The sequence below is a fragment of the Schistocerca gregaria genome, chromosome 2 (assembly GCF_023897955.1).
Source record: "Schistocerca gregaria isolate iqSchGreg1 chromosome 2, iqSchGreg1.2, whole genome shotgun sequence".
NCBI classification, from domain to species: domain Eukaryota; kingdom Metazoa; phylum Arthropoda; class Insecta; order Orthoptera; family Acrididae; genus Schistocerca; species Schistocerca gregaria.
In genome coordinates, this window is record NC_064921.1 from 893,409,100 (window position 1) to 893,423,165 (window position 14,066).

The following is a 14,066-nucleotide window of genomic DNA, read 5'->3' on the forward strand; positions in this document are numbered from 1 at the left end:
TACAGTTCCTGCAGTCTTCCCCGTACATACCACCAAAGTCCCCGTGAATTTCACTCGGTTTATGCGCTTTGACCACAAATATCGAACTACATTTCACTTCTCTTCTTAAACTTACAACAATAACACGCACACCATGTTTGTTTTGCAGTTCATGCGTCTCTCACTAGTGCGACACAAGAAAACAAAACACCAGCTGTAGAGCAAACTTCAAACTATATCATCATGAAATTTAAACATTCAGCTGCAATACCAAGGGAGAAAAAATTGTATCCAGATTCCAGTAGCGAGCACATCTACACTATTTGAAAGACGCTACATAAATAATGAGTCAGATCTTGACAGGCCTAAGATTTCAAAGTGGTGCAAAGGTTGGCAACTTGCTTTAAAAGTTGTCAACCCATACAAATTCCTGGGTGTAACACTCTGCAGGTATATGAAATGGAACGATCACATAGGCTCAGTCATAGGTAAGCAGGTGGTAGACTTTAGGTTATCGGTAGAAAAATGGGGAAAAGCAATCAGTCTACAAATGAGATTGCTTACAAATCACTTGAGTGACCCATCCTAGAATATTGCTCAAGTGTGTGGGACCATACCAAGTAAGACTAACAGGGGATACTGAAAGGCAGCATAGCCGGCTGAGGTGACCGAGCGGTTCTAGGAACTTCAGTCTGGAACTGCGCGAACGCTACGTTCGCGGGTTCGAGTCCTGCCTCAGGCATGGATGTGTGTGGTGTTCTTAGGTTAGTTAGGTATAAGTAGTTCTAAGTTCTAGGGGACTGATGACCTCAGATGTTAAGTCCCATAGTGCTCAGAGCCATTTGAACCATTTTGAAAGGCAGCATAAATAGTCACAGATTTGTCTGATCCCGTGGGAGAGTGTCACAGAGATGCTGAAGACATTGAAATGGTAGATTCTTGAAGGTAGATTTAAACTATCCTGAGGAAGCCTACTTAATGTTTCAACAACTGGTTTTAAATGATGACCCAGACTAAAAAACACAAAACATATCACTCCCGTAGGTATTGTGAGGATAAGATTAGATTAACCACAGCATCCACAGAAGAATTTAAATTTTCATTCCTTCCACACTCCATATGAATGGAATGGGAAAAACTCCTAATGGGATGTACCTCTGCCATGCACTTCCCAGAAGTTTCCAGAATACAGATGTAGAAGTAAAATAAAAACAGTATGTGATAAAAATGTATCCTGACTAGCAAAAAGTTGCTGTGATTGACTGTTCCTAAAACAGTTTATTTATAGAGCAGAATCTCATAATGTAGAGACAGTGTCTGCTGGAAGCATGCAAAACCTCTACATCTGGGATGCACATACCACACAGCTTGTAAACATCTTGTGCCCTTCCCCCCACCCCTGCCTACCAATAGATCTGCTGACAGCCCAACTTTATTTTTAAACTTTCACGGTAAAAAAAAAAGCAGTAATGACTACAGAAACAGCATATGAGCCTTCAGGGATAGACATACACTGCGGTGACAAAAGTAATGGGATACCTCCTGATATCATGTCAGACAGCTCTTTGCATAGTTCAGTGGAGCAGCTTGATGTGGTATGGACTCAACAAGTTGTTGGAAGTCCCTTGTAGAAATATTTAGGTATGCTGCCTCTATAGTCATCCACAATTGCAAAAGTGTTGCAGTGCAGGATTTTGTTCACGAACTGACCTCTCAATTATATCCCATAAATGATCGATGACATTCATCTCGGGCAATCTAAATGGCCAAACCATTCACTCTAATTGTTCAGAATGTTCTTCAAACCAGTTGTAAACAATTGTGGCCCAGTAACATGGTGCATTGTCATCCATAAAAGTTCCATCTTTGCCTGGGAACACAAAGTCCATGAACTGCTGAAAATGGTCACCAGGTAGCCAAACATAACCATTTGCAGTCAATGATTGGTTCAGCTGGACCCTGTCCTTTTCATGTAAACACAGCCCACACCATTATGGAATGACCACCAGCTTCCATAACGCCTTGCTGACAACTTGGGTCCATGGCTTCATAGGGTCTACACTACATTCAAACCCCAGCACTAGCTCTTGCCACCAGTTTCCAGTCGTTTATAGTCCAACCGATATGGTCACAAGCCTAAGAGAGGTGCTCCAGGTGAAGTTGTGCTGTTAGCAAAGGCACTTGCGTCAGTTGTCTGCTACCAAAGCCTATTAACACCAAATTTCGCCCCACTGGCCTCACGGATATGTTTGTCGGATGCCTCACATTGTTTTGTGCAGTTATTTCACACAATGTTGCTTGTCTGTTAGCACTGACAATTCTATGCAAACCTTGATGCTCTCGGTCATTGGGTGAAAGCTGTTGGCTTCCGCATTGTCCATGGTGAGAGGTAATGCCTCCAATTTGGTATTCTGGGCCTGGAAAAAGCATTCAACAGTGTAAAATGGTGCAAGATGTTCAAAATTCTGAGAAAAATAGGGGAAGCTGTATGGAGAGACATGTAATATACATGTACAACATCCAAGACTACTATTCAATCTGTACATTGAAGAAGCATTGATGGAAATAAAAGAAAGGTTCAGGAGAGCAAATGCAACAAATAATAGTAATGTTTCAGCCTGTCTCTGTTGATAAGAGTTTGGAAACTCTCTTAGTTCTTGTGGGTAAAACTGATTAGGCATAAATAACTGATTAGGCATAATAGACAATCCACATTCATTTGGCAGAGTGACACTGTATGCCAGACCTGGACTCAAATCCAAGACCATAGCCTTTCGCAAGCAACCAGTCTACCAACTGAGCTGCCCAAGCAAATCGTGCAACCCATTCCTGCAGTCAGTTTCTCATCTCCTACCTTTCGAATTTCACAGAAGTCCCCCTGAAAAACTTGCTGGACTAGCACTCCTGGAAGAATGGATACTAAAGAGATGTGGATTAAGCACAGCATGGAGGTTGTTTTCAGAATGAATTTTCATTCTGCATTGGAATGTGCACTGATATTAAACTTTCTGAGAGATTAAAACAGTGTGCTGAACTGGGACTCAAACCACACTTGGACTCAAGCCCAGAACCTTTACCTTTCATGGGCAAATGGTCATTGAGCTTTCCTGGCACAACTCCTGAACTAACTCCATGGACATACTTCTGTTAATACCTCTCTGGCTCTTACTATCCAAACACCATAGATGTCTCCCCCATATCTTATTCTCCTGGAAATTTTAGCCCACGACGAAGTTTCAAATCTGCAAACACTCCACCATAAAGTGAAAATTTATTCTTGTTTTATACTGGATGCGAACTTGTTGAATACCTTTGCACAAGAGTATATAACTTCACCGTCAACCCTAGACAAGCAGTCAAAGTCTCTTAATTGTGCTTATGTGCATCACAGATATGTTGAGACTGATTTTTATTGTAATTAAGGAGTAAATGTATTGGGAAGTGAGTGAAAAAATTCCAAGATCCTTAAAAGGCCCTCCACAAGATTTGTGGGTGTTCTACTTTTCATTATAGTCTGACAGCTCATTTATGCTGAATGAACACTTCATTTACCTTTAGTGTACAGCAACAGAAAATAGTTCCATTTGACAACATGGAGTGAAAATACACAAAGTAAACCAGCAGTCACGTCTTTACTTCAACACAGTGAGAGAGAAATCTAAGGACAAAAATGTGTTGACCCCATTTTAGTTTGTAACATAAGTGAAGCCCAAAGATTTTTACACAGGGCTTTTTACTTAGTGTATGATCATTTAAGTATATTTTGGTGTTAGCAGATAATTTGTGCATGACTGACTTGCGTAACACCAATACAAGTCCCTGTGAAACTAAAACTATTAGCTGTGAATCATGTAGAAACAATCAAGGTCACAAAATGTATCAATAGGATAATTTTTCTTGATTGGCTGTACTAGCAGTTCTTTTCTAAGTTCTGGTATTGTTTTCTCTGTATAGAATCATTTATGAAAGCTAAACTGGGAGGTAGTTAAACAAGCCCTGCTCAGTTGAATGAATCAGTATTCTGTCATTAGCTACTTTCCCAAACATCTCTGAGAAGGCTGTAAGGAGTGACATCGCTCCTAATTAGAAGTCAGTTTCCATACCTCCAGTTTTATACACGAGTGTTACAGTAGTATAATTCAGTCTGTCAGAAAATATAACTAGAGTCACTGATTACAATGATAACGTATGGTTAATCCTGTCAAGTAAGTATAAAATTTTCATATTCTGCAAGAACAAACTGAAAATGTTTCTGCTTGACAACTCCATAAAAAACTTATAAATTTTCAGCATGTACGTATATTTACAAATTAATTTTCAATTTGAATGTAAAATGAGTTGTCCCACACCATTACAATTTGTCATGATCTGTTGAACATGAAACTAAGTAATTAACTAAATGAAATCCCATATGGAAAATATGTTAACTTACTGACTTCTATATCCCCAAAGTTACCCATTACTTTTATGGAGAAAGTAGCCAAACCTAAACTTTTTAACTGGCTGCTCTATGATTTTTCCAGATTATGTTCTCACCAAAATGCACACCTAAGAACTTACAGTTTGTATTGTTTATTAATACTTGTTTGTATACTAGGTTAATAGGAGGTTGGATATTTTTGACTGTTCAAAACTGGAACTGTGTTTTTTCCATAGCTTAAAAGCTAGCCCACAAAAACCATTCAGTAACTACCATAAAAACAGCATTTACTATTTTTCTCTGTTGATTCTTCTTTGCTCTGCTTCACTACAATGCTCGTATCATCTGCAAACAGGATTAATTTTGCTTCCTGATTCAAATAAAATGGCAAATCATTAACATAAAGCATGAATAGTAGTGTTTCATGATCAAACCCTGTGGGTCTCCATTTCTGATTTTCCCCCATGCACATGACTTGACATCCTTCTTTGTATTACTTGAACAGCCTATGGTAACTTTCTGCAGTCTGTTTCTTAAATAAGCACTAAACCAAACATTTGCTAAGCAGGTATTTCCACGAAAACTTAATTAATAGAATAAAACAGTGAAAAATCCAGGACGAAATGTAACAATATTATGAGAAGGAAAGTTGCTACTCACCATATAGAGATCTTGAGTCACAGATAAGCACAACAACTCTCACAATTAAAGCTTTCAGCCATTAAGGCCTTCATCAACACTAGACACATATACGTGTGAACCCGTCCGCCTGCACGCGCGGGCGCGCGCGCGCACACACACACACACACACACACACACACACACACACACACACACACACACACACACACGCAACGCTGTGCACATACACATATGTGTGTCTAGTGTTGACGAAGGCCTTAATGGCCGAAAGCTTTAATAGTGAGAGTCTTTTTGTTGTGCCTCTCTGCAACTCACCATCTCCACTATATGATGAGTAGCAACTTCCCTTCTTATAATATAATTAATAGAATATTATGATTGATACAATGAAATACCATTGATATGTCAGAGAAAGCTGTAGTTGGTTATGTGTTATCATTCCAAGATTGTATTATGAGATCAGTAAATATATAAATAGGTGATTCATTGCCCTTTTGAAATACAAACTGTGATTTGCTAAGAATCCCATTACTACACAGTGTGTGACAACCTTGGAGTACATTACCTCCTCAAAAATTTCAGGAAAATTTTTTAAGCAGTAACACTGGGCAGTAGTTATTAACATCTGTGGAGTCAACCTTTCTTTTTTACTGAGGGTCCTAAAAATGTCCAGACTTTCTGAGAAAACATCCTGAGTTCATGACGCATTACATAAGCGACTAAGAACATTACATATTATATGGCTAGAGCTTTTTAGTGCATTATCTGAGATATTATTCACGCCATAGGAACTTGTACTTTTTTGAGTCATGATATCCTTTCTTATTTCAGATAGGGATGTGAGACTAATTTTTAATTGCTTCTTCAGCATATTGTTTCTCTTCTGAGCTATTTGCACCAATTTTATCACCCTTTTTTTTAAAAAAAGTAATGATTAAAAATATTGCCTACAGATAAACAAATAAATTGCTCAGTACATTTGGCCATCAGGTTCAGATAAGCCACTGATCACTCCTGAAATCACTGCAGGTTTTTGAGTCCATAAACAAATCATCAATAGCTGTTGCACTATATTAAATTCAGTCATCATAGAAAAATGTTTCTGTGGCAAATTATCCTAAATTGGACATCAACAACTCTAGGTGCCATAGTTCAGTACTCCCTGACAACAAATCTTCATTATAGTCTCCACAAACAATGATTTTCCAGTTATGTGTGCATAACATACTTACAACTCTCTCTCTAGGTGCTTCATAAAGTTTAAGATACTTCCTGTTGGTGGCCTGTAAATTGTCAGTACAACTAGAATCTTGTGAGTTTTGTAGTCCACTATTGTGGCACAACATTCAAACAATTGTTCAGCATATCTTCATTGACCTGAAAGGTCTGGTACTTCTTATTGGTTCTACACTAGTATGTTAATAACTTGTGTCAGTCAAGATTTTGAGAGATTACCATGTAATGTTCTGATATGCACAACATATCTGATGATGTCCGTCTGTCCTTTCATTTTTCTGTGTGGATATGAGAAGTACATCTGTTTTATTAATAAGAGTTCTGATGTTTTGATAAACAATATTATACGCATTTTTAAACATATCCATAATTTTGTCCAAACTGCAGTATTTTGTTCCGATTGTGACTGCTTCTACCGTAACAATGCCGCAAGTTATGGTACAGGGAGATAGGTGTAGTTAGCGTCATGGTTAGCATGCTGAGGGTCACTAGTTCAAACCTGAACGCCAGCAGTTATTTGTTATTTAGTATTTACCACTTTCTGAACATTGTTGAAATATCTTATGTTTATACGGTTTGTATATTCTGGAATATTTGACATTTCTGTAAATAGCTGCACTCTCTGTCCAGTTCTGTTCTGGCTGCACGATGGTTTCAGTAACAAATGTGCTTTCAGTTCTATGTGTTGTGCTTCATTGAAGACCCTGCATTTGGATCTGATTATGGTTTCAATGTGGTAATGTGTGGTGGAGACGGTGGATACTTCAAATCATATACATCACCACTGCCCCAATTAGGCAAAGTAAATGCCATCAGCTACACAGAGAGAAACTGAAACAAGTAGTACATTGATCCTGAGATCTATATATTCAGGAGAGACAGACAGATTTTGAAACATCAGTATGTCAGCTACACATCAGGCACCCGCATTCAACTGAGTTGTCAAATACATCAGGTGGCATAACAATATGTGTTTGGCACACGTGTATGTTTATTTGGAAAGCACAGCCCAACAGTGGTTTGAAAACAATGAAGAGAAGCTCAATAGATAGGAACAACTCCAGGCCAAACTAAAAAAAACCTTAGGCAACAATCAGCAGCAAGTCTGCTCAGTGGAAGAAAACTTGAATAACAAGTCACAACATCATGGAGAAACACAGTCCTACATACAGAATGCTTTGGCCCTGTGCCACATTATAAATCCAACTATATCAGAGCCAAAAAAAATCTCACATTTAATGAAAGGAATCATGGAAGACAGGTACCAAGCTCTTCTGGTAAAAGATATCACGACAACAGAGGAATTCATCAAGTGGTGCTGCCAAACTGAGGAAATGCAACAAAAAATAAATAAATAAATAAATAAATAAAAAGGCCAACTGCTGAAAGTAGTCCTAAATACCAATAATAAACATGCTCTCCCTTCTAAGGGTGGTGATTCACTCATCACCCTGATTTTGGATTTGGATTTGACTGTAGTTTGAACATTGCAGTATTTATTCTGTAATCCTATATTTCAGATGAATTTATACAAAACTGGAGAGGAAGCACAGAGGAAGAAGATGAAGAATGCAGAACTCCTTGCTACTTTAACAAATAATACACACAGTAAAATGGAAAACTGGAAGAAAGTGCAGCCTAATGACGGAGTGAAAATAATGACAGCGTACAAATCTTGGCTAAAGTCCACTTACAGTGTCAGCAGCTTTTGCATCTAATGCTGATGGCTATTCATTAGTTCTGGTCAAAGAGAATCACTGAAGCTGATGAAACATTTGGGACAAGATATGAAGTGATTTCTTTTGTATTTGATATTAATGGAAAAAAACTAAATGTGCTGCCAGACGGACACATAACATAACCTGATGCCTAATGTTTGGTTGGAATGTGCCAATTTGGTGTGCATTGGCAAAGCCTATGAATGAATGTGACTGGAAGAAAACTAGATGTGCCAAGAAACTGACCTTTAGCATAGCCTGATGCCTACGTTAGGTTGGAATATGACAGTATCATTTTGTGAGGGCAAAAGCAACAAATGTGAACAGTATAAATCAAAAAATGTAAAGTCCAGGATGGAATAACAATAAAAAATATATTGCTACTCACCACATAGAGGGCACACTGAGTTACAGACAGACACAATAAAAAGAACCCTGGACTCGTCGTCTCCTGTATGTGTTCAATAGCAATATGTCTTTTTCATTTGTCATAAATTGTAGAAAACTAGAGCGCTGGCAGGTTATCCTGGAATGTGGCTCAAAGCCTAGGCTAGGTTGGATGTGATAGCTTTATTGTGAATTGACAATGCCAACAAATGTCAATATGGAAATAAGATTATCGAATTAGACTGACTTGTAGCTCAGCCTGAGATACATGTTCATTGTTGCAATAATTCACATGTACATCTTATTTCCAATTTTGCTGAAAATGTGATTAAATGTGATTAAATTCTAACCTTTCAGATCAAAATACCAGAAGTTTATTTACAAACCTTAGGAAATTATGAACAACTATTCTGACCGGCTGTTAACAATCAACTCATGATTCATTGTACTCAGTTTATATCATTCATCACTAAGAGTTGTTGTTGACATTGGCATGCAACACAACAGCTATGAACACTGTAAGTGTACATTTACCCAAACCTTCAGAGAATGGAGATTTTTATGGGATGCTGTGTACTTTCTTCAGCAAAATTATTGCTGAAACAGCAATAATCAGCCAAAGCAATTAACAACTGCCTACCCACAGAAGTCTTCCCAACCATCTTGAATGTATATTACAAATTTCCAAACAGGAAGACCTATGTTTAGTGTCAAAGTATGGGCCAATCTCAATCAGTTTTTGGGTTACTTTGAGGAAAACAGTCCCTTCCATAAAGCATAACATGGTTTTCAAGAGGGAAAATCCACAACTACTGGTGCACTGGGCATACTAGCAAAAATAAAACTGGTTTTTGAGAGGGGGGGGGGGGGGTGTCTGTGAAACTCACACTGTGTGATCACATGTAAAGTGTTTGACTGCATCCCCCACAATAACCTGCACAAAAAGTTAAAATACTTTGGTATGAGAGGTACTGTACTAGCTAACCTTTCGTGTTACTAAGACCAGGCAGCAGATTTGCTGCTGACACTACCGTTATTGCCAAAGGAAAAAATTCTACTCAGGCACTCCTGGAATCAGATATGCTATTTGGAAAGGCCAAGCAGTGTTTCACCTAAAACAAAATCAAAATAAATTAAGACAAAATTCAGCATATGGTGTGCAGTATCAGCAAAAAAGTATATGCCTGGACCCAGCAGAAACTGTGAAATTGCTGAGTTTGGTAACAGATCACAAACTTTCATGGAACAGACACAAAGAGAATGTATGCAAGAAACTGTCATGTACGGTATACCGCTCATGGAGATTTAAAAAACTAATTACAGACCAGTATCTATTAACTATATGTCATGCTCTATTCCGCAGCTATATTCTCTCTGGCCTGCAGCTGAGAGGCCATTCTTCAGCCTACAAAGATGTGCTGTTATGCAAAAGACAGCAATAATAATTATAACACTGAGTAACAAGTAGGAGCACTGCACACTATTCTTTATAAAGCTGGGAATAATTTGCTGGTTACAGCCATTACATGTTACTGTGCCTTATCCATGTCAAGGAAAACCTAAGTACCATACATTCAGCAAGGGGCAAGAGATACACAACTACCAAACTCAAGAGAAAATGTCTAGAACTTACCAAGCTGTCAAAACTGTGGAAAACAAGATACAGCTTTACAACAATGGCCCCGAGAATATTCAGCCATCTTACACTCCATCCCCCCATGAACCATGGACCTTGCCATTGGTGGGGAGGCTTGTGTGCCTCAGCGATACAGATGGCCGTACTGTAGGTGCAACCACAACAGAGGGGCATCTGTTGAGAGGCCAGACAAACGTGTGGTTCCTGAAGAGGGGCAGCAGCCTTTTCAGTAGTTGCAGGGGCAACAGTCTGGATGATTTACTGATCTGGCCTTGTAACACTAACCAAAACGGCCTTGCTGTGCGGGTTCTGCGAACGGCTGAAAGCAAGGGGAAAGGAGAAACTACGGCCGTAATTTTTCCCGTGGGCATGCAGCTTTACTGTATGGTTAAATGATGATGGTGTCCTCTTGGGCAAAATATTCCGGAGGTAAAATAGTACCTCATTTAGATCTCCAGGTGGGGACTACTCGAGGACCTCGTTATCAGGAGAAAGAAAATTTAAAAAGGGAAATGGATAGGTTAAAATTAGATATAGTGGGAATTAGTGAATTTCGGTGGCAGGAGGAACAAAACTTCTGGTCAGGTGAATACAGGGTTATAAATACAAAATCAAATAGGGGTAATGCAGGAGTAGGTTTAATAATGAATAAAAAATAGGAGTGCGAATAAGCTACTACCAACAGCATAGTGAACGCATTATTGTGGCCAAGATAGACATGAACCCCATGCCTACCACACTAGTACAAGTTTATATGCCAACTAGCTCTGCAGATGATGAAGAAATTGATGAAAAGTATGATGAGATAAAAGAAATTATTCAGGTAGTGAAGGGAGACGAAAATAGTCATGGGTGACTGGAATTCGTCAGTAGGAAAAGGGAGCGAAGGAAACATAGTAGGTGCATATGGACTGGGGGTAAGAAATGAAAGAGGAAGTCATCTGGTAGAATTTTGCACAGAGCACAACTTAATCATAGCTGAGATCGACAGGAAGTGCAAAATGGCTAATCAGGGATGGCTAGAGGACAAATGTAAGGATGTAGAGGCTTATATCACTAGTGGCAAGATAGATACTGCCTACAGGAAAATTAAAGAGACCTTTGGAGAAAAGAGAGCCACTTGTATGAATATCAAGAGCTCACATGGAAACCCAGTTTTAAGCAAAGAAGGGAAAACAGAAAGGTGGAAGAAGTATATAGAGGATCTATACAAGGGCGATGTACTGGAAGATAGTATTATAGCAATGGAAGAGGATGTAGATGAAGATGAAATGGGAGATACGATACTGCGTGATGAGTTCGGCAGAGCACTGAAATCCCTGAGTCGAAACAAGGCCCCAGCAGTAGACAACATTCCATTAGAACTACTGACGGCCTTAGGAGAGCCAGTCCTGACAAAACTACCATCTGGTGAGCAAGTTGTATGAGACAGGTGAAATTCCCTCAGACTTCAAGAAGAATATAATAATTCCAATCCCAAAGAAAGCAGGTGTTGAGAGATGTGAAAATTACTGAACTATCATTTTAATTAGTCACAGCTGCAAAATACTAATGCAAATTCTTTACAGACAAATGGAAAAACTGGTAGAAGCTGACCCTGGGGAAGATCAGTTTGGATTCCGTAGAAATATTGGAACATGTGAGGCAATACTGACCTTACGACTTATCTTAGAAGAAAGATTAAGGAAAGGCAAACATACTTTTCTAGCATTTCTAGACTTAGAGAAAGCTTTTGACAATGCTGAGTGGAATACTCTCTTTCAAATTCTAAAGGTGGCAGGGGTAAAATACAGGGAGCAAAAGGCTATTTACAATTTGTACAGAAACCAGATGGCAGTTATTCCCCGATGATATTCAATCGGTATATTGAGCAAGCAGTAAAGGAAACAAAAGAAAAATTCGGAGTAGGTATTAAAATCCATGGAGAAGAAATAAAAACCTTGAGGTTTGCCGATGACATTGTAATTCTGTCAGAGACAGCAAAGGACTTGGAAGAGCAGCTGAACCGAATGGACATTGTCTTGAAAAGAGGGTATAACATGAACATCAACAAAAGCAAAACAATGATAATGGAATGTAATTGAATTAAGTTGGGTGATGCTGAGAGAATTAGATTAGGAAATGAGACACTTAAAGTAGTAAAGGAGTTTTGCTATTTGGGGAGCAAAATAACTGATAGTGGTCGAAGTAGAGAGGATATAAAATGTAGACTGGCAATGACAAGGAAAGCGTTTCTGGAGAAAAGAAATTTGTTAACATCGAGTATAGATTTAAGCGTCAGGAAGTCATTTCTGAAAGTATTTGTATGGAGTGTAGCCATGTATGGAAGTGAAACATGGACGATAAATAGTTTGGACAAGAGGAGAACAGAAGCTTTCGAAATGTGGTGCTACAGAAAAATGCTGAAGATTATATGGGTAGATCATATAACTAATGAGGAGGTATTGAATAGAACTGGAGAGAAGAGGAGTTTGTGGCACAACTTGGCAAGAAGAAGGGACTGGTTGGTACGACTTGTTCTGAGGCATCAGGGGATCACAAATTTAGCATTGGAGGGCAGCATGCAGGGTAAAAATTGTAGAGGGAAACCAAGAAGTGAATACAGTAAGCAGATTCAGAACGATGTAGGTTGCAGTAAGTACTGGGAGATGGAGAAGCTTGCACAGGATAGAGTAGCATGGAGAGCTGCATCAAACCAGTCTCAGTACTGAAGACCACAGCAACAACAACCATTGGAGAAATGCAAGAAAAAAATACGAGAGACCTAAAACTAAAGACACCATAGGGCTCAGTACAGGAATTCTTTACTCTCTGACAGTGAATGGATCTTAGTCTTCCCATGACCACTGGAGTGGGCATTTGGGTGTCTGCATTGTTGTTTGTGTATATGTTTGTACTATTGCTGGAGAAAGAGATAGTGCACAAGTACTTGTTCCATAGAACATGAATACGGCACTTCATAATGATGTGGAATATGTCAGGCTAATAAAAGATGTCTATACAAGATATTACGTTACACAAAATATTACATGACACAATGATTTATTTATTTATTTTGGGGGGGGGGGGAGGGGAGGGGCGGGAATTACCCACTTACTATACCCAAAAATTCATTATTTGCCATTAAGAATTTTTTTTAATTTCCTTTTAAATGCTAGATGGCCATCTGTCAGACTTTTGATGCTATTAGGTAAGTGACCAAAGACTTTTGTGGCAGCATAATTTACCCCCTTCTGAGCCAAAGTTAGATTTAACCTTGAACAGTGAAGATCATCCTTTCTCCTAGTGTTGTAGCCATGTACACTGCTATTACTTTTGAATTCGTTCGGATTGTTAATAACAAATTTCATAAGTGAATATATATATGGTGAGGCTACAGTGAAGATTTCTAGCTCTTTAAATAAGTGTCTGCAGGATGATCTTGGATTAGCTCCAGCAATTATTCTGATTACACACTTTTGTGCAATGAACACACTTTCACTCAATGATGAGTTACCCCAGAATATGATGCCATACAAAAGCAGAGAATGAAAATGGTCATGGTAAGCTAATTTACTGATATGTATATTGCCAAAATTTGCAATGACCCTAATAGTATCAGTAGCTGAACACAAACGTTTCAGCAGATCCTCAGTGTGTTTCTTCCAGTTCAACCCCTCATCAATGCAGACTCCTAGAAATTTTGAATATTCTACCTTAGCTACCGATTTCTGATCGAAGTCTATATTTATTAATGGGGTCATTCCATTTACTGTGTGGAATTGTATATACTGTGTTTTATCAAAGTTTAATGAGAGCCCATTTGCAGAAAACCACTTAATGATTTTCTGAAAAATATCATTTTATAATTTACAATTTCACGAGTTAATTCTTGTCTGTCGTATGTGATAGCTATACTTGTATCATTGGCAAAAAGTACCAGCTTTGCATTTTTGTGAATAAAGAATGGCAAGTCATTAATATACAGGGTGATTAAAAAAGAATACCACAAGTTTAAAAATGTGTATTTAATGAAAGAAACATAATATAACCTTCTGTCATACATCAT

The 14,066-nt window shown here is 38.5% G+C and overlaps 2 protein-coding genes across 6 annotated transcripts in view; one reads left to right on the forward strand and one right to left on the reverse strand.

Moving 5' to 3' along the window:
- The window catches only part of LOC126335336 (uncharacterized), a 206,969-nt gene that overhangs the window by 73,878 nt on the left and 119,025 nt on the right, over window positions 1–14,066 (forward strand). The window lies entirely within an intron of this gene.
- The window catches only part of LOC126335337 (protein Mpv17-like), an 81,810-nt gene that overhangs the window by 63,378 nt on the left and 4,366 nt on the right, over window positions 1–14,066 (reverse strand). For 2 of the 5 annotated variants that reach the window (XM_049998506.1, XM_049998505.1), the window contains one exon: window positions 2,310–2,396. The exons of 2 other annotated variants lie outside the window; for them this stretch is intronic. In XM_049998506.1, the coding sequence (XP_049854463.1) occupies window positions 2,310–2,396 (87 nt within the window). Of the gene's footprint in view, window positions 1–1,689; window positions 2,284–2,309; window positions 2,397–14,066 lie in introns of those variants that run through there. One more of the 5 variants, XM_049998499.1, reaches the window with a different exon arrangement.